General features: G+C 39.2%; 1 protein-coding gene and 1 pseudogene across 3 annotated transcripts in view; both read left to right on the top strand.

Moving 5' to 3' along the window:
* The window catches only part of Tmcc1 (transmembrane and coiled-coil domain family 1), a 121,070-nt gene that overhangs the window by 50,279 nt on the left and 45,967 nt on the right, over positions 1 to 24,824 (top strand). Inside the window, exon 1 of one of the 3 annotated variants that reach the window (XM_055604196.1) lies at positions 10,208 to 10,290. The exons of the other annotated variants lie outside the window; for them this stretch is intronic. Coding sequence (XP_055460171.1) covers positions 10,267 to 10,290 — 24 coding nt within the window. The 5' untranslated portion in view covers positions 10,208 to 10,266. Of the gene's footprint in view, positions 1 to 10,207; positions 10,291 to 24,824 lie in introns of those variants that run through there. 3 annotated transcript variants of the gene reach the window in all.
* LOC129674291 (non-histone chromosomal protein HMG-14-like) lies at positions 338 to 618 on the top strand (annotated as a pseudogene).

Genomic DNA, 24,824 nt, shown 5'->3' with positions numbered 1-24,824 from the left:
CTCCTCATTCCTAAAGACAGGTTGACATCTTAGAGAGAACTCATGCTGGGAATAGAAAAGATAACACCATTTCAGAGTTGTTCTTCTAGTTCTTATGTGAAACTTTTAAATGTTTGCATCTGTTTCAATAAGATAGCTCCTTTAAAATGGACTGTCTGAATCAAAGGATACATACAGACTTTGAGATAAATGAAACATCCTTTAACTTAAAGGATAAGAATTCTGCCAGTGACACATCAAAGAAACTATTCCTGAGCAGTTTGTGCTGTGACGGCTAGGCAGGCGCAGCTCCATGACTGGTTTGGTGTTGCATTGTCTCCCACCCCGCACCACCAGGATGCTCGAGAGGAAGGTTAGCCCTAGCATGGATGAAGCAGCAAAGGCAGAGCCCAAGCACTGCCCCGTCAGGCTGTCAACCAAGCCCGTCCCTGCCAAGGTGGACACAAAGCTGGAAAAGGCCTTGGAAAAGGATGAAATCAGACAGAAAAGTGCAAACCAAAGAGAAGACAGGCTGAAGTGGCTGACCAGCAAACTGCGGATCTGCCTGCCGAAAACGGAGAGACAGAGAACCAGAGTCCAGCCTCTGAAGGAGAAGAAAAAGAAGCCAAGTTCAACTAACCATCCAGCCTGTCTGTCACTGGTCCCTGCCTTCCTTCTTTCCTTTTACTTACTTACTTACTTACTTATTATCTTTTATTTATTATAATTTATTCACTTTGTATCCCAGCTGTAGCCCCTCCCTCCTCTCCTCCCAGTCTCACCCTTTCTTCTTTTCCTCCCCCATTCCCTTCCCCTAGTCTATTGATACTGTAGGTCCTCCTCCCCTTCCTTCTGACCCCAACCTATCAGGTCACATCAGAACTGGCTGCATTGTCTGCCTCTGTGGCCTGGCAAGGCTGCTCCCCCACAGAGGGAGGTGATTAGTGAGCCAGCCACTGAGTTCATGTCATAGACAGCCCCTGCTTTCTTACTAGGGAACCCACTTGGAGACTGAGTCTATGGAATACATCTGAGAAGGGGTCTAGGTCCTCTCCATGCATTGTCTTTGGTTGATTCATCAGTCTTTTCAGGACCCCCTGGTCCCAGATTTTTTGGCTCCTTGTGTCCCCTCCAGGTCTTTCTATCTCCCCCTTCATAAGATTCCCTGCACTCTGCCCAAAGTTTGGCTATGAGTCTCAGCATCTGCTTCAATACCCTGCTGGGTAGTCTTTCAGAAGCCCTCTGTGGTAGGCTCCTACCTGTTACCTGTCTTCTCCTGCTTCCGTCATCTATCCCGTTTGCCCTTCTGAATGAGGATTGAGCATCTTTCCTAGGGTCCTCCTTCTTGTTTAGTTTCTTTAGGAGTATAGATTTTAATATGTTTATTCTATATTATATGTCTAATATCCACTTATAAGTGAATATATACCATGTGTGTCTTCCTGCTATGGCTTACCTCACTCAGGATGATCTTTTCTGGTTTTATTCAGTTGCCCGCAAATTTCTTGATTTCCTTGTTTTTAATAGCTGAGTAGTATTCCGTTGTGTAAATGTACCACAATTTCTGTATCCATTCCTCAGTTGAGGTACATCTAGGTTGCTTACAGATTCTAGCTATTACGAATAAAGCTGCTACGAGCATAGTTGAGCAAATGTCCTTGTTGTATAGTTGAGCATATTTCAGATATATGCCTAGAAGTGGTATAGCTGGATATTGAGGTAGTGCTATTCCTAATTTTCTGAGAAAGTGCTAGATTGATTTCCAAAATAGGACCTCATGAAACTGAAAAGCGTCTGTAAAGCAAAAGACACTGTCATCAGAACAAAATGACAGCCTACAGACTGGGAAAGGATCTTCACCAACTCTATATATGACAGAGGGCTAATATCCAGAATATATTTTAAAAAAAAAAACTCAAGAAGTTAAACACTAGCAAACCAAGTAATCCAATTAAAAAATGGGGTATGGACCTAAACATAGAATTCTTAATAGAGGAATATCTGAATGGCAGAGAAATACTTAAAGAAATGCTCAATGTCCTTAGTCATCAGGAAAATGCAAATCAAAATGACCCTGAGATTTCACCTTACATCCAGAATGGCTAAGATCATAAACTCAAGGGACAACACATGCTGGAGAGGATGTGGAGAAAGGGGAACCCTCCTCCATTGCTGGTGGGAATGCAAACCTGCCTTCCTTCTTGAACAATGCAAAGGAATATTTTTATCAACTATTTTGTAAATACATTTTTTAATACCTCTAGAAACATTTTTAAGAGGTGGTGGAATCCCACCTCATCTCATTTTTTAAGTGTGAATGATTTTTAAGAGGCTAAATCATATGCTGGTTGTTTGTTTTGTTTGTTTTTGGTGCCACCAGAAAATAGCAGGATGCAGAATCAGGAGGGACAGTGACTGCCTTGGGGGTCACTATAATATTATGAAGAGGGGCAATTTGGAATTTCCAGTCATGCATTTGTGTCTGGAATGTTTCAGTTATATCTGGCCTTGTGTTTCTAATAGGAAACCACTCCTTGGTCTTTGTCCTGTCAGAACTGTAATGTCTCTGATCATGGCAGTCCATTTTCTTAACAATTGTGATAATGTGCTATGAAGATGAAAATTTTGAGTATGTACTGTATGTGGCATAAAATTATGGATCAGTGGAATTGAGGATTAAGAGAATTTGGTTGTTATATGAGATCTTTAGGAAAACTTGTCAAATTTGAGGCTGGAACATCACTGGAATAAGTTCAAAGAGAGACAACACGTGGCTCTTCATTTGGGTACATGAACATGATATATGGCTCTTCGTTTGAGTACGCGAACACAATGTGTGACTTCAGAGTTTGGGTACTTGTGTGAAGAATTGAAATGTCTGTCTACTCTGCTCCTCAGCCAATAAAATCTCAGTTGTGAAAGAGGAAAAAAAGAAAAGAAACTATTCCGAAAGCAGGCTAACCAAGCTATATAGAAAAAAAGAATGTTTTCTATAAAAATTCATGATAATGCAGTGTTTATGTCCTGCTAAAAAAATACTCTGTTGACCAAAACTGAACTTAACCATTTTAAAATCTGCTGCAGTATTAAAACCCATCAGGTCCTCAGAATATCGGAATTTTTACAGAATAGAATGTGTTAGTCTCTGACAGGATTCATTCTATGTGTATAACTGGGCTTCTGTCTGTGTGTGCATGTGTGTGTCTAGAATATCCATTTGTCTAAAGACAAAGTGTTTGTGCTGTGTGTAAGGGAATATATTATAGGATTCATGCTCCATATTAGGCATTCCACGTCCCTGTAATCCTATATGCCACTTCAGAATCAAACTTGCAAAACAAGAGGGTGGATGTAGTAATGAACACCTTTAACCCCACCACTCTGAAGGCAGAAAGAAGTAAGGAGATCTCTGAGTTTGAGGCCGGCCTGGTCTACAGAGAGTTTCAAGTTAAAACTCAGTCCTGCCAAAGGAAATTTGAATTATTAACAATTTTTTAATGAGCTAAGAGTCTAATGGCTTACTTTTATATTAAAGATCTTTATTTTTATTTCTAAACTAACAATGATACCTTTTTAAAGTTTTCTTTAAAAAGATTTTACAGATTTAATATATTTATATATAGCTACAGCCATTTATTCTCCCCCTCTTCATTCCCTTCACTGTAAGAGACTGGTTGTTCTTTGAAGGTTTTGAAGACTACCAGAGATAAGTTTATGATGGGAGTGTGAGAACTTTGTCTCAAAGTTCTTTGTCTCAAAGGTCTTTTATTCTTGAACAATTTATTGATCTGACAGCACACATGTTTTATGTCCAGATTCCTTCCTGGCTTTAATAAGTTGGCTGGGTTTAGATTTGGGTTTGGTTCTGTTTTGGTTTAGGTTAATTTAAGACTTCTTTAAAAAAAAAAAAAGATTTATTTTTAATCTTATATGTATGACTGTACAGAAAAAAGAACTTATCTTCTGTAAAGATTCATGATAGTGTGTTTATGTTCTGTTAAAAGAGTACTTTGTAGACAAAGTGCTCACTGTTCTCTGATTTAAAGGGGATGTGTTGTTCACGATGTGTATGCCTGGTACCCCCTGGAGGCTGAATGGAGGGTTGGATCCCCTGGAACAGGAGTTACAGGTGCCTGGCTGTGAGACACCTGACTTCAGTGAGCTGAACTCAGGTCCTTTGTAAAAGCAGGATGTACTAACTGCTGACCCAGCTTTTCGACCCCCAGGGTACTTTCCGATTAGTATTTCTAAGTTTTTTGTTTCCTTAGTTGACAAGAATATTAGGTTATTTGGAAAATACAAATTAAATAAACATAGCAATTATCTAACATTGGGCACATTGTAAATATTCAGCAAATGATAACTGCTATGACTAGTGGAACAGGACATGCACAGAGTTTATTTATTTCCTGATTGGCAGTTTAAAAATCTCCAGCTTCCTATGTAAGAAGCAAAAACTCCGTAGCAGTATGCCATGGAGAGGACATGATAGCATTTACATCAGTATACTCTTGAGACTTCTGGTTCCTGGAATATGGCTTAAGTTCTAGTCCCAGATATTTGTAAAGACTTTTATTCTATCCCCCCACCCAGACACATACATACCCTTATTCTAGGAGGGAAGAATATTCTTAATGTGTAGAAGGACTGAGTGTGGACAGGGGCATTGCACTCAGATACATTAGAGCTGAGAGTGGGCAGCATGGTAAGGAGTCAAGGTCCAGTGAGGAGGTGCTTTCTCAGATAAAAGACTGATTGCCAGCTAGGCAGTGGTGGTGCACTCCTTTAGTCCCAGCAGAGGATTAAAACTTAGTCTTGCCAAATGAAATTTGGATTAAAAACAATTTTTTTAATGAGCTCAGATTCTAATGGCTTACTTTTTTTATTAAAACATCTTCATTTTTATTTCTAAAGTAATAAAGAGGCAGAGGCAAGTGGATCTCTGTGAGTTCAAGCCCAGCCTGATCTAAAATGCTAGTTCCAAGACAACCAAAGCTACACAAAGAAACCCTGTCTCAAAAAAAAAAAAAAACAAACAAACAAACAAAAAACAAAAACAAAAAAAAGACTGGTGCCTGTGGCAATGTAGCTTAAAATGAAGGATTGTGTCTATAAATAAATGAACCAGATATTATGCACGTGCTCATTAAAAGGCTGTCAAGTGTTGCTAAGCTTTTAAAAGAAACATGGTTTATAAGACATTTCTACAAGCTGAAGGAAGAACTAGTTTCTAAATCTTTTTTTTTAAATCAGATATGATAAGTATATAAGACAACTTCTGAATAGGCTTGTTGTAGACAGAAATCCCTTCAAGTGCATGGTGGAGGTTTTAAAGAACAGAAAAGGACTTAGAGCTGTGTGCTATCGGGTTATGTTTGATAAGGCTGGACTGCAGCTCCAATTCTGGTCTGCATGATAGCCCAAGCAAAAGGTTACTTAAGGAGCCTCAGCCTTGGACCCAGGTCTGTCTTGGGCTGATACATAAATCTGTGTGTATATGGATGGGTTAGGCTTTTGTTATCATTATTTCTACCTTTATTTACAGTATATGGTCCAAAAAAAAGTGGAGGTTTTTTTTTTTTTTTTAAAGAAAAGTAGATACCTAAGGGGACTGAATTTATTTTTAGAAATCTTTTTAATCAGTATTACTGGGGCATGTAAATGTAGAGGTCTAATCTTTGATGTATGGAGAATTAGCAATTTGTTAGTATATGCCTTAAAACATACTGATCTAGTCATATATTCTCATAGCAGTTATACAGAGTAAATGTGATCCCTTTGTACTGATAAAGAAACTGAAATTCAGATTAAAAAGCTGGCCCAAGGTCATAAAACTAACAGTATCCCTGAAAGCAGTTGTTTCTGCTCTAATTTGCTCCAACCCAGTGCCTGCTCTGCTGTGGACCTGTATGGGGTGCTGGTGAGATAGTATTGACCACAACTGAACCTTCCTCCCCACATTGGAAAAGAATGCAGAGGGATCGTGCATAGAGAGCTAAAAACCTAGGGCCAGTGAGATGGTTCTGTGAGTAAAGGTACTTGCCACCAAGTGACAACCTGAGCTTTATTCCTAGGACCCAAGTAGTGGAAGGAAAGAACAGACTTCCACAAATTTTCTCTGACCTCCATACATGCAATGCTTGCACACATATACATGCATGCACACACACAAAATCAATATGAGAATTAAACTAGTGTGACTTCCTCTAATTCTAAAAGCAATGGTAAGGTAATTATTTCTGCATTATCAACATTGACCCATTTTCTCAAGTCTCCCAACAACTTTATGGGAAAGCACCTCTTATATAAGTACAGAAGTATTGTATAAATATGACTTTTCCCACTATCAACTCCACTAGGAGGAACCAGAGTTTAAGACCAGGATTGCTAATACTTCCCGTTACGCAGGAGTCTACATGTTTTCAAAAATAAAAGCAGTTTTAAGGCTACACATGTATTTATTAAATCATCTCCAGCGGGCTTCTTTTTCTTCTTCTCAGCTAAGGCAGGGATATGGGTGGAGGGTTAAAACCCTGAGGATCCAGAGTGTCTGGCAACGTTACCCTAGAGACTGCACACCATAGCTGTAGACATGCACATTTCCCATCGGCATTTGCTCTGAGCACAAAGGTTCTTGTGGAAACAGCTAAACTAAAGAAGTCAGAGCTGCTTTTAGCAGAGGTTGAGCTTCAGGGCTGTGCTAAGAAGCTGCCCCGTGGTCTTCTGATTATGCACTTGAAAGAGAGACTGCCGAGAGGGTCATGGACATGACAGCGAGCTGCTTTGTAATCTCCTCCTACAAGCCAAAGAGAAGAGTGAGTTTCCAAACATGAATACATATGGAAAGCTGTAAGCACATGCTCTTCTGTTGTATTTGTCTGGGTTTGTGCTCTTAAGTCAGAGAATCTCCTACTAAATGGCAGTGACACCTAGAATCTTGAAATGTAGTTCATTTCATTCAACATATAACAATGTACTGTTTTCTGAGAAATTGTATTCTCTTCATTACATCATAAAGTTGTTTCACTTTCTGAAATGTGAATTTTGCTTTCTGTGGAGTAATAATGAAGATTCTTAATATGCTCTAAAAATTAACAAAATTAAAATCATCAAAAGTACAAATGGGCTTTATGAAAAACCTAGATTTTTAATTTCTTGTTTCCTGTCATCTCTTACCCTGCGCACAGTTCCTGTCCTCAAAGCTTTGTCTTTGAGTTGAGGATTGTAGTGATAGTCATGACCTGAGCCTGTGAGAAGGATTATATTCGGTGTACATAAAACCCCAAGGTAGAATCCAGGGACTGGCATGGAGCTACACCCCTAGCCCATTAAGCCATACATAGAGGTTTGTTAGGATTGCACACTCTTATTTTCTGTAGAAAATTGTGAAGATAAATGTGTTCTTTCAACTTAAAAATACTTGATGTTGTAAAAAACTCTCTGACAAGCCATCTTCCTTGTCACTGGTCCCCAGTGTTCCCTTGAATTGCTAGCAAAGTTGCTGGACTTCATAGTAGTAAACCTACAGGGTGAAGCTGTAGGGCTCATGTGTCTTACAACACTTAAGCATTCATTTTGTACCTAATATGGTACGTGGAATATATTAGTGAAAATGAATCTAAGTGTGTAAAAAAATTGGATTTTTTTTTTTGGACTTTTGTTGTTATTTTTGTTAGTTTGATTTTTAGTTTTTGAGATAAGAGCTCATTTAACCCAGGCTGGCCTCATTCTCTTTGTAACTGGAGTTGACCTTGAATTCTTGATCACTTTTGCCTCTTTGTCCTGAGTACTGGAATTACTCAGGGTTTGTGCTACCAAACCCAGCAAACTTGAATAATTTCTTTTCTTTCTTTTTTTATGTACATCAGTGCTTTGCCTGCATGTATGTCTGAATGAGGGCATTAGATTCCCTGGAAAAGGAGTTACAGACAGTTGTAAGCTGCCATGTGGCTACTAAGAACTGAACCCAGGTCCTCTAGAAGAGCAGCCAGTGCTCTTAACTGCTGAGCCATCTCTCCAGCCTCTTGAATAATTTCTTTTAAAAGTTATTTTTAGATCTTATTATTTGATGTCCTTGTTACTTAAGAGTCTTTTCACTATGGACAGCCTCATTAAGTACCAACATGGCTGTATCTGCTCTTGGGGGAGAAATGAAACTAGCAAAATCCAAATAGAAGCCTTGATTTTATATGACAGGAAAGATGTTTTTAACTCAAATTAGAAGATAGATAGCAAGGAGGCTATGAATGTTAACAGTCTTTTCAGAGGCTATGAATGTTAACAGTCTTTTCAGAGCCTATGAACTGAACCCAAAAAAATGCCTCTCAACAATGTTTAACTAACTTTGTTTTTAAAGATATGAATCAAGATTTTCTTTAAATGTGCTGCTGGGAATCACACCCAGCTTGACATGTTCTAGGTAAGTATTCTATCTCTGAGTTACCTTCCTAGCCCAAGATTCCTTTTTTTTTTTTTTTTTTTTTTTTATTCATGTGAGAAAAGAGTATTTTACAGACAGGTTAAGCAGTTTTATATGCTTGCATCCTTTATCTGCCACATATAGTAAAGATATAAACTATTTTTAAGTTGATTTTTTGTTGTTGTTGTTATTGTATGTATGTATGTGCAGGGGCAGGGGAATGTTGAAATGCAGGAGCAAAAAAGGCAGAGCAGCACAGGGTGTAAAGTCACCTGGAACTAGAGTTACAGGCAGTTCTGAGCCCTCAGGTGTGAGTGCTGGGAACAAACCTCCGATTTTTTTTTCAAAAGACAGTGTGTATTCTTAATTGTCAGCCATGTCTCCACCCCCAAGAGCTGAATCTTTATGAGCAACTCAGCGGCTGTCAAAGAGTACTTGACATGCAGTAGGTATTTTGTTACTCAAAAAGAAGAGGCCAGGTGGGATGGCACATGCCTTTAAACCCAGAAGAGGCAGGTGGATTTCTGTGAGCTAGAAGCCAGCATGGCCTACCTTGTTTCAAAAATAAACAAATAAAAAAGGAAAAGAGAAGAAGAGAATTTTCACAAAGGTCACTGGGATAGTTCCTAAAGGCTGTCGCAGTTGGGCTTTGAAGGCCACAGTGGCTTTGGATGTATAAAGACAGAAAGAACCATGTGAGCATTAGAGTAGCCAAATAATACAGCTGTGTTGAGCTATTGTCACACTATGGTTCTCAAACAGTGAAACAGAAATGAAAGTAGCAGGGCAGTTATGCCTCCACTAGGATATACAAGTTAAGATGAAGCCTCTTCCTTGGGAAATCAGGTAAAGTAGGCCACAGTAGGGGAGTATCAAAAACAGTTAAAAAGCATAAATGTTAATAGTTAAATAGTTAAATGTTAAAGTTAAGCAGACAGTTCACTCTCTCTAAGCCTTAATTTCTTTTTTTCATCTTCAAAAATGAAGCCAATAAATGTGTGGGGTGGCACATGCCTGGAATCCCAGGACGCAGGAGACTGAGCTAGGAGGGCAGAAAGTTCAAAATCAGCTTAGCCTACCGAGAGCTCTGCATGTAAATGGTCATGATTGTTTTGGTGGCTGTGGTAGGAATAGTACTTGTTTTTAATTTTAAGTCAACATACAAAGTTGCAGGTTTCAGGGTGGCATTTTCATACTTACGTTTTCATGCCTGATTTTTCTTTATCTCATTCCCCATAGCTTTCTCCAGCTCTTCTTTTCCACTCTTGTTAGTCCCTTTCCTCCTACAAGGTAGCCTCCCTTCTGCTTTCATGTTACATATATCTTACCCCCTCATTTACCTCCTCCCTTATGATCTCTTCCTCCCCTCTAATGATCCCCTTTCTATTTGCATGAATTATGTGTATGTGTGTGTGTGAATATATGAGAAGAAACACACAGTATTTGTCTTTCTTAGTCTTGCTTATTTCACTGAACATGATGTTTTTCGGCTCCATCTAGCAGTTCTGAAAGTCGTACCATCAGTAGAGTAGAAATACAGTACTAATCCTGTTCTGCCTGATCTCTTTATTGCCACCATGACTGTAGCTGGAAAGATACTAGATTCTGGGAGGAATGGGATAAGAGGTTAAGATATATAAGAGCTTAAGGTATCATTTCAAAGGGGTGGTGAATTCTAAGGTTGGTGATCTCAGAGGTGAGGTGGAATAGTGCCCTGTGTTCACAAGGTCAAAGGTGTCCCATCTGATTAATCTGTAAGGCCCGAAAGAGCTGTACTTGGAAGCACAGTTACATAGAGCTTATCTAAGTGTGCATTGGAAACTCTATATTTCTATTAAGTCAAAGGAAAGACAGAAATCAGTGAAGTGATGAAGTCGCGGTGGGAAGAAGAGGTAAGTACTAAAGGCTCAGCAGTAAAGCTTAGGAATGACAGACTCGGCTTTGAAGTGTGAAGAGGTCATTTCTTAGAATTCTCATTCTACTCTTGTTTAAATTGAACATATATTTTTATTTATGTAGTAAATACCATTCTATACAAACAATCAGTATCTTTTAGTCTATGCATTATTTAAAATGTGTATCTCATTTTCTTATACCTTGATAAGGTACAGGACTTAAAGACATTTTAATAGGCATCAATAACATCTCACCTATGCAAAATCTTGGATAAGTGCTTAAAACTGTAGACCAATATTACACAAAAGCACAGAGAAATTCCATAAATTAGGGTAGGACAGATATGTGCTTGCTGTTTCCTGATAACCCCATCACTTTCTGTGTCTTTACAAAATTCTGACTCTTCCAGCAACTGCAGAAAGGTTTTGTTTTGTTTTTCTTTTTTCCCTAGTCATTGTTCAGATGTTGCTTGCTCTTCAGTTTTCTGTTGTTTCCAACTTCTTTAGAGTTTTGGTTTGTTTGTTGTTGCTGTTTGGGTATTTTCTTTGTTTTTTTACTTAATTCTGGGTCACCAGAAGTTGGTTGCAAGAATAGTGTTTCATGTTGTGTTCTGTAGGGCAGAAGTAGGTGCCAAATATAGACTCTTGTCACTTTTTGTTTGATTTGAATAGTTGCAATCTGTGATGATGGGGAAGTATGGCAGTGAGTGCCTGGCTTCACAGCAATACAAGCATTTGGTAGCTGCTTGCTCATAACTCAGCTGACCAAGAAGCAAAGACAGACCTGACAATCATACTCATTTAGGCCTTTCTCAAGGTTCCTGTGGTTAATTCCCTAAGCATTTTTTCAGTACTTTGTAATAAAGTTCTGATCTTTGATCACCTTAAATACTTTAAAAGTCACTTTAGTCTGAAAGTAAATTTTTTTTCAGCATTCATAATTTTACTGTTTTTTTTTGTTTGTTTGTTTGTTTGTTTTGGTTTTTCTGTTTTGTTTTGTTTTTTGTTTTGTGTGTGTATGTTGAGAATCTAACCTAGGGACTCAGTTATACTAGGCAAATTTACTACTACTAAGCCTAGCATTCTTTATTTTTATTTAGCACATAATTTAAATACTCATGGGTTACTTGGAATAAGCTTATGTTGATGATCATTGTACACTGCTTCTTCCAATAGTTGAGTTGAAAGCTCCTGGGAGCTAGGAAACATTGTCTAGGAATATAAACTGAATAGCCACACCAGAAAATGAGTTATGTTTTGTTTTTGTCTTTGTCTTTGTCTTTTCAAGACAGGGTTTCTCTGTGTAGCCTTGGCTGTCTTGAAACACTCTGTAGACCAGGTTGGCCTCCAGCTAACAGAGATCCGCCTGCCTCTGCCTCCCTGAGTTCTGGGATCAAAGGCATGCACAAGCATGCCCTGCTAGAAAATGTGTTTGTTTGTTTGTCTGTCTGTCTGGTTTGGATTTTTTTGTTGTTGTTTTTGTTTTTGTCCTTGGTTTGTTTTTAGTTTTTGTTGTTGGAAGACAAGGTTTCTCTATGTAGCCCTGGCTGTCCTGGAAATCACCTTGTAGACCAGGCTGACCTCAAACTCCAAACCCATTTTTATTTCTTCTTCTACCTTGTGCTGTTTCTCTTTTGACACCAAGTACAAAGTTCAGGCTTTGTCACTGCTTTTGACTTGAAGTTGTAGTGGCGAACCTGCTGTTCTTTGGTGGAGGTTAGCTGTCAGAGTACTGGCATGTCCACTGGCACAGAGAAGCCCAGGACTTTGAACTCTAATTCTGATCAACTTCCAGTTTCTACGTAGAACCCTCCATGAATCATCTAAGAGAATTGATCTGAGATAGAAGAGTAGAGTAGGAAAGGTAGCTGGTACATAATTCAGTCTGTTCTCAATGTGAGACATTTGAATGCCATGAAGACCAAATAAGGAAGTCTTGGAAATCACAGAGACCTGACTTTGCTTTCCAGAAGTAGGATTGTTGTTGTGGTTGTTTTGTTTTAAGAAAGCACTAGTTCAGAGAAAGAAAATAACTACTCATTTTTTTCGTGTGCACATTTGCATGAACCTCCCTGTGTAAGTAGTGTTTAAGATCAAGGGCTCTGAAATTGTAGAATAATTTTCTAAATCCTTCTTTGAACACAGCAATGGACCTTTTAGAATGTGAAGGGGAAGTAAAATGTAGGGGAAGATTCTTCAGCTGTTAATATATAGTCCCTTGTTATTGCCCCCAATGAATTCAGCTTTGTGGTAGCCATCTTCTGTTGAAAACTGAGGTTAAACTCTGACATTTGAAAACATTTTGCAAAGAGGTATATGGACTATATGTCACTCGGACTGTTTCCCAATATCAAGTAAGATCACTAAAAAGCTGCAGGCCTTAGCTGGTTCCTTTATTGAATATAGGAATGTAGCCACTGAACCCTTATTGTGCAGCAAGCCCTTGGTATACTTTATAGACATAAATAAGAAATCATCTGTGAAGGATGCTTTTGTACCCCTCATAAAATCATTGTTAAAAAATTTTACACACATCTACATCATATTTCTTGCTTCATTTAAGTTGCTGGTGAGTTCTCTTACACTTTTTTTTAACAGCTAATGAAAAATTAGAGTGAAAACTGGCGTTGCTAGAAAACAAAAATCCAAAGTGCTCAATTGTAGTGATCTTAGTTTATAGCAATCTGTAGTTCATTTATCTTTCTTCCTATTCTCCATTATCTTTTGTTCTTGAATCATATTTCTTATTGAGCTTTTAAATGTGTATAAACTTATATTTGTTTTGGAAAAAAAAAAAAAAAAAGGAGTCTCTATAGCCCAGGCTAACCTCATGTGTGCATTGATCTCCCTGCCTCTACCTACCAAGTATTACAGTTACTAGCCTGTGCTACCATCACACATAAGCTTTGTAAGTTATCTTAAAAGTTTTTTGGAAGTAAAGTATAATGTGAATTGATAAATTGCCAGTCATTACAATAGACTTAACTAATAATATGCAACAGAATTATGTAATAATATGCAAAAGCTGACTCTAGTCCTCAGGATGTCTAGTCTTGAAGTACATGAGTAGAGATGTGCTTTTTGAAACATAGCTTTAGAATTAAGGAAACAGCTGTGAAGGCCAAAACCCCTGGCTTTGAAGAAAGAAATGCAGTCCTAAAGCTTACAAGTTTTCTCTTCTGCCCTGAAGGGTATGGGGCATACACCAATTGGTTCTAAGCCTTTCAAACACTGGACTATTGTCAGTAGTCACTGAGTTCACACAACCCATATGGGTGTTTGTAATTTGTGTTCATTGAAACTGTAATTTCTATTCAGTTGTCATTGTTGTTTGGTTTTTGGAGGTAGAATCTTTCTATGAAGCCTAAGTTGGTCTCAGACTTTGAAATGCTGGGATTAGAGAGGTATGCGCCACTATGCCTACCTGCAGGACTTACTGGGGTTTTTTGTTTGTTTGTTTTGTGTGTGTGTATGTATGTTTTGTTTTACTTTTGTTGTTTGTTTTTGTTTTTATGGTACTGGAGATGGAATCCAAGGCCTGCCTTGTACATATCATTCTAGGCACACCCTCAGCTCTTATTTGTGTATTTGTAAATATTTTGGACTGAGTAATATATAAACAATTGGAATTTTATTTCCCACAGTTTTGGAGTCCAAGATCAAGGTACCAGCAGATTAATTTTTGTTGGGGCCCTGTTCCCTGTTGGATGGTGCTTTCATGTGTTAAAAGAGACAAGAGAGTTGCAAGAAGTCTTTCATAAGGGCACTAATCCTGTTTTTGAAGATGGTTAAGTATTCACTTGCCTGAAGCTCAATATTAAAACATGGTGTAAGATTTCAAGATGGAAGCCTGATGACCAGCATTTGAGCTGTGGGCACAACATACCACAGCTGTATGCATAGTACGTACATACACTTGGCCAAGGCAGTGTCAGAATATTGGAGTTGTTGATGTGCGTTTGCTCTGATAGGGATTAAACACAGGGCCCTGTATATGCCAAACAGGTGTTGAGTCACTGAGCCACACCATGGTTGCTAGCAGTATGACTGGCATCTAAGCTGTATAGTTTTTCCTTTTTGTAGTATAAATATTTTAAGCTGAAATGAAGAGAATTACATAACTAACACCTAATAACAGTGGCCAAGTGCTTTACTGTATTTGCATGAGATAGAGTTTACTTTTATGTACTACTCCTCAATCTGTTCCACTTCTTTAGAGGCAGTTTCTATTCTGTGTTTAAGAATTTTTTCTCTTTGCCTTTGTGGATGGGAATTGAGCATTTTAGCAAGAGTCTTCCCTCTTCATTAGTTTCTTCAGGTGTACAGATTTTAGTAGGTTTATCCTTTATTATATGTCTATATGAGTGAGTATATACTGTGTGCATCTTTCTGCTTCTGGGATACCTCACTCAGGATGATCTTTTCTAGATCCTACCATTTACCTGCAAATTTCATGATTTCCTTGTTTTTCATTGCTGAGTAATATTCCATTGTGTAGATATACCACAATTTGTGTATCCATTCCTCCACTGAGGGGCATCTGGGTTGTTTCCAGCTTCTGGCTATTACAAATAAGGCTGCTACAAACATGGTTCAGCAAAAATGTCCTTATTGTGTACTTGAGACTCTTTTGGGTATATGCCTAGGAGTGGACATCAGAAGAAGGAGAAAAGAGGGAACAAGTCAAAAGCCTGACACAGAGGACCTCTGAAAGGCTCTGCCCTGCAGACTATCAATGCAGATGCTGAGACTTATGGGCAACCTTTGGGCAGAGTGCAGAGAATCTTATAAAAGAAGTGGGAAACAGTAAGATCTGGAGAGGACAGGAACTCCACAAGGAGAGCAACAGAACCAAAAAATCTGAGCACAGGGGTCTTTCCTGAGACTGATACTCCAACCAAGGACTATGCATGGAGATAACTTAAGAACCCTGAACAGATGTAGCCCATGGCAGTTCAGTATCCAAGTGGGTTCCACTGTAATAGGAACAGGGACTGTCTGTAACATGAACTGATTGGCCTCCTTTTTAATTACCTCCCCCTGAGGGGGAAGCAGCATTACCAGGCCACAGAAGAAGACAATGCAGCCACTCCTGATGAGACCTAATTGACTAGGATCAGAAGGAAGGAAAAGAAGTCCTCCCCTATCAGTGGACTTGGGGAGGGGCATGCATGCAGAGGATTGAGGAAGGGAGGGATTGGGACAGGAGGAGGGAGGGAACCACAGTGGGGATACAAAGTGAATAAAGTGTAATTAATAAAGAATTTAAAAAAAAAGATTTTTTTCATCAACACACACTTATTTATATAATATGGAGAAGCACCAGGAGATTAGTAAAGTACACCTCTTGGTGTGTCGGGAGGTATTGCTTAGGGATTGAAGAAGGCAGTGTTACACCCTGAATGTGGCAACCACTACCCTTTAGACTGAGGCCTGAATGGAGTAAAAAGGAAGGAGGGAGCTCAACCACAGGCCTTCCCTTTGCTCAAAAGCTCTGTCCCACCCCAGCATGATGGCTCACATTTCTGACTGTGAGCCAAAGTAAACCTTTCGTTCCTTAAGTTGCTTTCCTGGATGTTTTGTCACAGCAATGACATGTGTTGTTTAATAGGGATACATTTTAAGAAATGTGAGCGAGTGTGTCAGCGTGCATGTGACATGAGTGGGGTTTAGCCTAGTGCTTAGGCTGGGATGTATGATGTGGCTCTTTACTCTCAGGCTGTCTTCCCCTCCAGCTGGTGTCTGAGTTGAAGGCAATTGTAGCACAGTGGTATAAACACACATAGAAGAATATGATTAAATAGCAGATAAATGATCTTTTGTTTGATTTAGTGTTTGTTTGTTTGTTTGTTTGTTTGTTGTTTAATAGCATACCTATATTGGACACTTTACGTGAAGAAGCTGGCAGGGTTGACTAGAAGTAGTTCTCCATGAGTCAGGGAATAAAGAGCATTGACTTTGGAGGACTAAATTTCTGTAAGGCCCTGTTCTTTTAGGATGCATGAAATTTTTTCTTCAGTAATAATCTAGCCTTAATAGCTTACTGTGAGTTATTTTACTATGTAGACTTTTTTTATTCTTTGATAATGACACTTAAAACCCATATACAAGTTGGGTGTGACAGCGCACCAACTTTAATCCCAGCACTCTGGAGGCAGAGGAAGGAGAATTTCTGTGAGTTCAGCCTAGTCTATATAGTGAACTCCAGGATAGCCAGTACTATGTAGAGAGACCCTATCTCAAAAAGAAAAAAAGAAAAAAGTGAGAGAGAGAGAAAGAAAAGGAAAACCATTTTACAGGTGATTAAAAATATTTTCTTTATGTGCTAAGTTTGTAAGCTTTTTTCTATGCAGTTTTTTTTTTCTTGTTAAATTTTAATTTCCTTTGCTGTTTTTGAAAGCATTTTGTTAATTTTGTTAAAAACTAAGGACAGAGTGGGCTGAACAGGTAACTGATTACCGTCCAGGATGGCAACCTGGATAGAAGGTAGAAGGAAAAATCAGGGTTCTGCTGGTTGTGCTCTAACCTCCACTGGAGTGCCATGGTATGTGCTCAACCTCGACCCCCAGTAAAGAAGTAAACATTTAAAAAAGTGTTTTTAAGCAGAAATCTAAATCATAAGACAGGAGCACAGTCTATCAGGATCAGGGTCATGAACCTGTCCACATACTGTCCCTATACAAGTAAAGCAGAGGGGAGCTACACCAATGGAGCTATTACCTCCTACAACAATAATGCCTTTTGGATTTCCTCCTGAATGACCTGCCTGAGGTATGTTTACCATTAATTTAAAAACAAAAAGCTGGGTGTACAGAACTAAGATACTGTGAGCAGAGGAACCACAGCACACTGCTTACCAAGTATCCCATTCCTCTTTCCATTGTATATGCCTTTTGGTTGGTTGGTTGGTTGGTTGGTTGGTTGGTTGGTTGGTTGGTTGGTTGGTTGGTTGGTTGGTGCGGGGGTTGTTGTTGCTGCTGCTGCTGCTGCTGCTGCTGTTTTGTTTTTGGGACAAGGTCTGACTATGTAGCCCTGGCTGCTACCATTTACTATGTAGATCAAACTGGCATAGAATTCAGAGATCTTGTCTGCCTTTACCTCCACCTAAGTGCTGGAATTAAAGGTATGCACCACCATGCCCAACATTTTTGTTTTGCACTGTTGATTGTTTTTGCACTGCTGAGGATAGAACTCAGATCCTTAGCCTTGCTAGATAGGTACCACTGAGCCACATCTCTAATCTCTAACAGCTGGCATAAGCAACTATTTCAAAACTCTAAATAATAATGTCCCAGAACAAGCACATGGGGCAGGAAGTTCATTTGGTTTTATTCTTTTTTTTTTTTTTTTTTTTTTTTTTTTTTTTTTTTTTTTTTTTTTTAATGGTTGTTTTTTCAAGACAGGGTTTCTCTATGTAGCCCTGGCTGTCCTGGACTCACTTTATAGACAAGGCTGTCTTTGAACTCACAGAGATCTGCCTGCCTTTGCCTCCCCAAATGCTGGGATTGCAGGTGTGTGGTACCAAGCACTGCCATCTGGTTTTATTCCAATGCAGGTAGAGACTGGTTTTTCCTTGTTGGCTGGGGTCTGGCCTCAGTCTTGAAATAGGCTAGTTTTAAAAGACTCAATAAAAGGAAATAAAGGAAAGGAGGGAGTAAGCTGCTCCAGACTCTCCAGTTCCTAACTTGCAGGGATAGGCAGAAGTTTTACCAGGTGGGAGAGAGGAAAATATTTACATAACAGCTGGGCTCAGTATCCCATGCCTTTATTCCCTTTAATCCCTGTACTTGGGAAGGAGTGGTATTCCAGATCTCTATGAGTTAGGAGTATAGTCAGGATTTCTTAGTGAGATTGTGTCTTGGGTGGGAGTGGGGGCAAGGAGAAGAGAAAAGAGAGAGGTGGGGAGGGTAGATGAGGGGGTAATTTGTATAAAAGTTTTACAGGTGGAGAGATTTGTGGAATGTTGTTCCCTAGTGGACAAGCTACCTTTTATGGAGGAGGGTAAGTTTTTACAGAATTAGGACTGAATTTACCATCTCTCCTACCCCCAAGCTTTATTTCACAAAACCCAGAATTGGGCCTTACTATGAGTAGGAAGAATGTTAAGAGAAGCTCTGGGTTTGAACTGAAGGAAGAGAAAAGAATTATAATACTCAAAGAAGCACAGAAAGGCCTTGCTTTTCTTTTTTTCTCTTTTCTCTTCTCTTTTATGCTGAGAAACTCACACAATTCTATAGTAACAATAGACTGAAGTCTAACAGGAACCTGAAACTGAGTGTGGAAATCATTCTCTCTGATCAGTGGAAAGGGGTCCTAAGAGGTTGAAATGAACCCTGTTTGCTTCCTTCACTCAGCTGCTTGCCTCCAAACACAGTCACTGTCTAGAAATTAGATGGTAAAGAGAAGAGTACATGAGTTCCCAACCTTTCCACTAGATACCTCTAGTTTCCCCAGAAAGTACTGAAGATTAGATTAGCAGGAGGTGTGGGAAGTAAATTCCTTAAATTGTTTCCAGTAACCATTCAGCTTGCCTATGTGTCCATATGCAGTGCATACACAAGCAGGCTTTGAGAAGCATAATGTGGCTTAGACCATGGCTAGGTCTGACTGGTGATAAGGGATTGATGCACATGTGAAGCAGATGTGCTTAGCAATTGCAAAGACTTTGACATTTAGCTCATTTTGGAACACAGTCTACAGAAGCCTGGCTATAAAGTCTAAAGTGAGGACAAGTAGGCTGGTTCTACTGAGATAACAGTATTATTCTCTATATGCACTTAGTATTACCTAGATTTTTACAACAGTAATCGCAGTATCTAGAATACAATAAAAAATGAGGGGACATATGAAAAAGTAATTAAATCATTGGTTCACAGGGAGAGGGGAAAAGACCAAAATAACATTGACATTAGCGACATTAATGTTACCCAGAGCAACTTAGAAACATCAAATGTCTTAACAGCACCAGAGCTGCAGAACTAGGAAGGGAAGCTGGCAGCACTGAAAAGGTCAATCAATCCACAGTTAGAAACAACACTCCTCTCTTAGTGATTCATAGAACCCAGTAGGCAGGAAGTAAGCAAAGATCCATAAGAGCTGTGCATCTGCTCTGAACTAGATTCTAGAATGTGTGAAACAACAGAATATATACTACTATGAATGTCTGTAAAACATGCATCAAGATGGGCCCTGTCATGGATCATAAAATTAGAAGTTTAAAAAGTGGTATAAAATCTGTTTTTCAACTAAAACACATTAGGGAATAATTTGACCTTAGAATTATAGTATTTCATGTCAAAATTTGGTAGAGAATCAGAAATGGTAATGAATCCCTTCAATCCCTGCATTTGGGAGGCAGAGGCAGGTGAATTGCTGTGAGCTCAAGGCCAGCCTGATTTTAGTGAATCCCAGGATAACCAGGTTATATGATGAGACCCTATCTTTAAAAAAAAAAAAAAAAAAAAAGGAAGGAAGGAAGGAGTATATGCAGGGCTATGTGACTCACCAAAGGTGAAGTAAAGAAGTTTTTGGTTTTGGTTTTGGTTTTGTTTTTTTTTAGTCTCATGTATATCAGGCTGACCTGAAATTCCATATAGCTAAGGATGACCTTGAACTTCTGATCCCCTTGCTGCCTCCAGTGCTAGGATTAGAGGACTACACATCATGCCTATTTATACTGTACTGGGACTGAACCCAGAGTCATGTGAATTCTAAGTGATCCACCAGCTAAACTATATTCTCAGCTCCATACTTACATACATTTGTGGTGAACTAAAAAGAAATAATACATGAAGTTATAAAATAAAACATGAAGTTGGGGCAGATGTGAAAAATGAACTTATTAGTCACACCTTCAGTCCTAGTATCTATCCATTACCAAAGATATTATTTTCAGAATGTACCACCTGCTCTATATTAAAATGACAGAGGTTTGGAGCTCCTCAGCTAGGTTACAGGATCCAGAAGCAAGAGGTTCCCAACCTCCTGTCAAATCAGAACTAGTATGTTTGTGATATCAGTCGAGTAAACCAATGGTTTCTTCAGATTCCCCACTTCCTATTCAAAGAAAAACTTTCATATCTTTTAATACTATGAGCTGCCTTTGATTGGTGTTGAAGGTGTTTTTGATGTCATTGCTTAACTGAACTGGAGATGATCTCATGTGACAGCATGGAGCTCTTGTTTTGGAGTTGCCATTATTTTCTAGAACAGCCATTCTGTATAGCTGCCAACATGCCCTGGGTACTCTTGCTTCATATTGCAGTGATACTGCTTTGTCAGGGTAGAATTCAGCCTCACAGGGCTAGAGTCAGTCTGCTGACCTCATGCCACAGTACAGCATGTTCAAACCTGGGAGAAACCCAGGGGTTACTTGGCGTATTTCTCCTCCTCCTCCCTCACAAGCATGGAACCGTCACTCTCCTCGGAAACCGTATGTTGTATATGTGTGTGTATCTGTCTCTTTTTATAAATCTTTTCCTCATTCCTTTAGCTATACGGCTTTAAGTGCGGGGCTGTTTTCGCAGACACAGGAAACTAACAGAGCTGCTGGAAGTTTTCAGCAGCAGAGCTCAGCCAGGGCATGTGCTATTTTAAGACTGTGAGGTTGAGATAATAGAGTCTCCTGTTATGTTTCCTAGCTGTTTGTTTCACTCATAGCTATTTGGGCAGAATGCAGAGGAGTTTGTGTGGCTCTGTAAGGCATGCTCAGCTCATACTAGAGTGTCCCAACACTTGGGTATGGGGCCTGTTTCCATGCAGAATAGATATTTGTCTGGGTGTTTTAGGGTAAAATTTTACCGGAAAATAAGCGTTTCCTTCCGTGAACAAAAGAGTTTCATTTGTCTTGGCAGAATGGGAAAGGCTTGGGTTAAATGTGAAGATGCCAGGCATGCATAACAAATAGGAATTTGAGCTAAAGCCAGTTTGAAATATTTCTCACATTCTTTTAATAAAATTATTCTTATCATTGAGCTACTTGTTTTTAGGGCTTTTCTTGTGACATCATGGTTTCCTGAATTATGAGCAGTATGTACATCTCAGTGTTAATTTTCATCTTTAGATCAACAGCACAGAACTGTGTAATGAACTAAACAGGAAGATGATCTAGCTTTATGCAACATTCCCTATGCTCACATTTCATCTTTAGTTCTGAATAGAAAACTGAACCATTAGATTGAGTTCACTGTGGGTTGATTTCATAAACAATACATAGATACTTTCTAGGAGATAATTTTTTTTTAAAAAAAAAAGCAAAGCTAATTCTTTAGAGAGTTTTCCTCCAGATTCTAAAATTAATATTGTTTGCTGGTAAGCAGTTGGACTAAAGCTTCAAACAGATTTTTCACTCTGCAGTTTGATATTTTAAATGCCGGCTTTATTAGCAGATTTGTGCTTCTGATCTGTACCCTCATTTTCTGTTTGTTCTGAATCTTAAAACCTGGCACATCTTGTGTTTATTCTGAAGTTCTAAAAGGTCCGTTTATTTATCAATGTTTTATTAAGAATGCTAGCCCATGAGGGGGAGAAAGAACACAATAGGTAAGGGTACCCACTGCTCTTGAAGAGGACCCAAGTTTGGTTCCCAGCACTCACAACAAGTGAATTTCAACTGCCTGTAACTCCAGAGCTGGGGGATCTGTCACCTTAGCCACCATGGAAACCTGAATTCACATTTACAGACATGCATAATTAAAAATTATACATTTGTGAGGGGGGGGAATAGAATGGCAGTGCAGGCTGTGTAGGCTGCTATGAAGAAAAGTCTTCCCGGAAGAGTCCTAAGAGATAGAGCTAGCTGTCTCTTATAGACAGGGTTATGTCTTGTGTGCTATCAGCACCAGTGTGGGACAGAAACACAAGAAAGAACTGAAGCACTTCAGTTGCCTTTACCTAGTACTTACATCAACTCGTAATAGTAGCGATATTTCTAGAGCTGGGGTGACCTAACAGGGTTTAGCCCAGTTGTAGACACTTAGATAGCATGCAGAAGCCCTAGGTTTAGTCCTCAGTACCCCTGAATGCACCGCACCACCCCCCCCACACACACCTTAATTTTCTCAACTACAGTGTACCTGAGTGAATTTCTTTTTTTAAAAAACGATATCCTTACTTCACTATCATGTCTTTTTCTCAAACTAATAATCCACTCTGCTCACTGATGTGTTCTCATTGAAGCAGTGAGATACCTGCTTCAAGCATCTCAGATTCCTAACAGGACTAGATACATCAAGAGTTGATAAACTAGGACCATTTGTGAGATCTGAACACCTTTTTATACTACAGAATTAACATTTTGAAAGAAAACTTACCAAAGGAAAATATAGCTGATTACAGGAAACCAGTGTAGAATTTGAAAAGAGGGGAACTCCAGAAGTCACTGTATTTATTGAACGCATCTTCATTTTAAGTATTTTAAACTTTTATAATGGCTCCTTGGTCCATTTTAAATATTTTTGCCCTTTTCCTTTCTCAGTAATCTTGTAATGGCCGGCTACACCTGTATATATTTATGTTAAGGCTACATGTGTAATACAGACATTCTAGACAATTCCTTGACAGTTGTATATGAGACTGTCTGCAGACACTCAAGTATTTATCATGGCAACTTAGAACAAGCTTGGCCACACACAGTTGCTATACTAAGTATACCTTAAAGTTTAAAGTACAATGTACTTTTTTATTGTTGTTCTTTATTTATTTATTTTTTTAAGACAGGGTTTCTCTGTGTGATCTTGGCTGTCCTGGACTCACTTTGTAGACCAGGCTGGCCCCAAACTCGCAGTAATTGCCTGCACTCCCTGAATGCTAAAATTAAAGGCTTGTGCCACTACACCCAGCTACACTGTACTTTAAACCTGTTTTATATATATCAGGCTGTTGCTTTATTAAGTGGTTAGCTTTGTTATAATAAAATTTCTTCACATTCAAACCTCTAGCACATGGGGCTAGAGGTTACCTTCAGGTGCTGTTCCTTAGAAGCTATCTACCTTTTCCCTTTATGACAATGTCTCTCCACGAACCTGGAATTCACCATGTAAGATAGGCCAGCTAACCAGCAAGCTCCAGGGTTTAGCTTGCGCTTGCCCTCCCTAGCACTAGAATGTTATATGTTTGCCCCACACCTTGCCTTTTTTTAAAATGTGTGTGCTAGGGATCAAACTCAGAAACTTGCAAGGTAAGCAAGATTTTACTGACTGAGCCTTCTCTCCAGCCCCTTAACTTTCATTATTAAAATGTAGAACCAGCTCACAAGATTAGAAAAATAAAAGAGGACCAAACTCTTTAACACCTTTTTCCTTTCTGCTCAGAAGAGGGTATTACATCCCTTGGTATTCTGCAAGAGCAGCCAGTGTTAACCATTGTCAACCAGAGTTGAGCTATCTCTCCAGCTCCCAGGGATGGTTCTTAATGAAACTGCCCAATACCTATTTATCTTATAATTGTCCCTTGTGATAAATCATTTTGTGTTACTTGTTTTCTTGTTATTCTCCATTGAATTAATTATATTCCAGATCACCTCTGAGTTTGAGGGCCAAATGAATGTAGGACTTAAAACTGAGAATAGCTTTTGACATTTGTAATGAGCAAATCTAAAGATTTATACTGAACTAGTGTGAGGTGTGAAAACAAGATCAGAATACAACAAACATATCTTCTCACTGGCTGTGAGGTCAAGGTTCAGACTGAGCAGGACCATTTCTACTTTGGAGGCCAGGACTATAGGCTGTGCAGAGTCTCAGTTGTCTCTCAAGTGAGAAGTAACATTGGTGAGAAGGTGAGGCTCAGGAGGCCTGGCTTGTGGAGCTAACCTGCTGTAACTAAATAGTAACAGGAGATCAATTAGTGTACCAGCATTTTTATTTCTTATTGTGAAATAAGGCTCTTTAACTAGAAGAGTCCTAAGGATCTTACAATTCAGGATGCTTAGATGAGTACATGTACATGCACAGAAATGGATAGACTTGTATACATTGGCTTTTATTTATTTAATCACTTTACAGCCTGACCCCAGTCCTCTTCCTTCTCTCCCCTCATTCCTCCCTCTTCTTCTCAGAGAAAGGGAGGCCCCCAAGGAATACCAACCTATTCTGGCACCTCAAGTCAAAGCAGGACTAAACTTAGGCTCTGACAAGGCAGCTCAGATAGGGGAAAGGGATCTAGAGTCAGGCAACAGAGTCAGAGACAGTCCTTACTCCCATTGTTAGGGAACCCACATGTTGACCAACCTGTACATCTGCTACATATGTGCAGAGGCTCTAGGTCCAACCATGTGAGCTCTTTGGTTGGTAGTTCAATCTCTGTGAGCCCCCATGGGCCCAGGTCAGTTTACTCTGTAGGTCTTGTGGTGATCCCTCCAGCTCTCTCTATCCTTCTTCCCATTCTTCCACAAAACTCCCCAAACTGAGGTCAATTGTTTGGCAGTGGGTCTCTGCATCTGTTTTTATCAACTGCTAGATGAAGCCTCTCAGAAGACAGTTATTCTAGGCTCCTGTCTACAACACAACAAAGTATCATTAATAGTGACAGGG

Source organism: Psammomys obesus, unplaced genomic scaffold (genome assembly GCF_907164565.1).
Source record: "Psammomys obesus unplaced genomic scaffold, mPsaObe1.curated_primary_1811, whole genome shotgun sequence".
NCBI classification, from domain to species: domain Eukaryota; kingdom Metazoa; phylum Chordata; class Mammalia; order Rodentia; family Muridae; genus Psammomys; species Psammomys obesus.
Note: the sequence above shows the minus strand (reverse complement) of the source record. Positions and strands in the feature narration are given on the sequence as shown.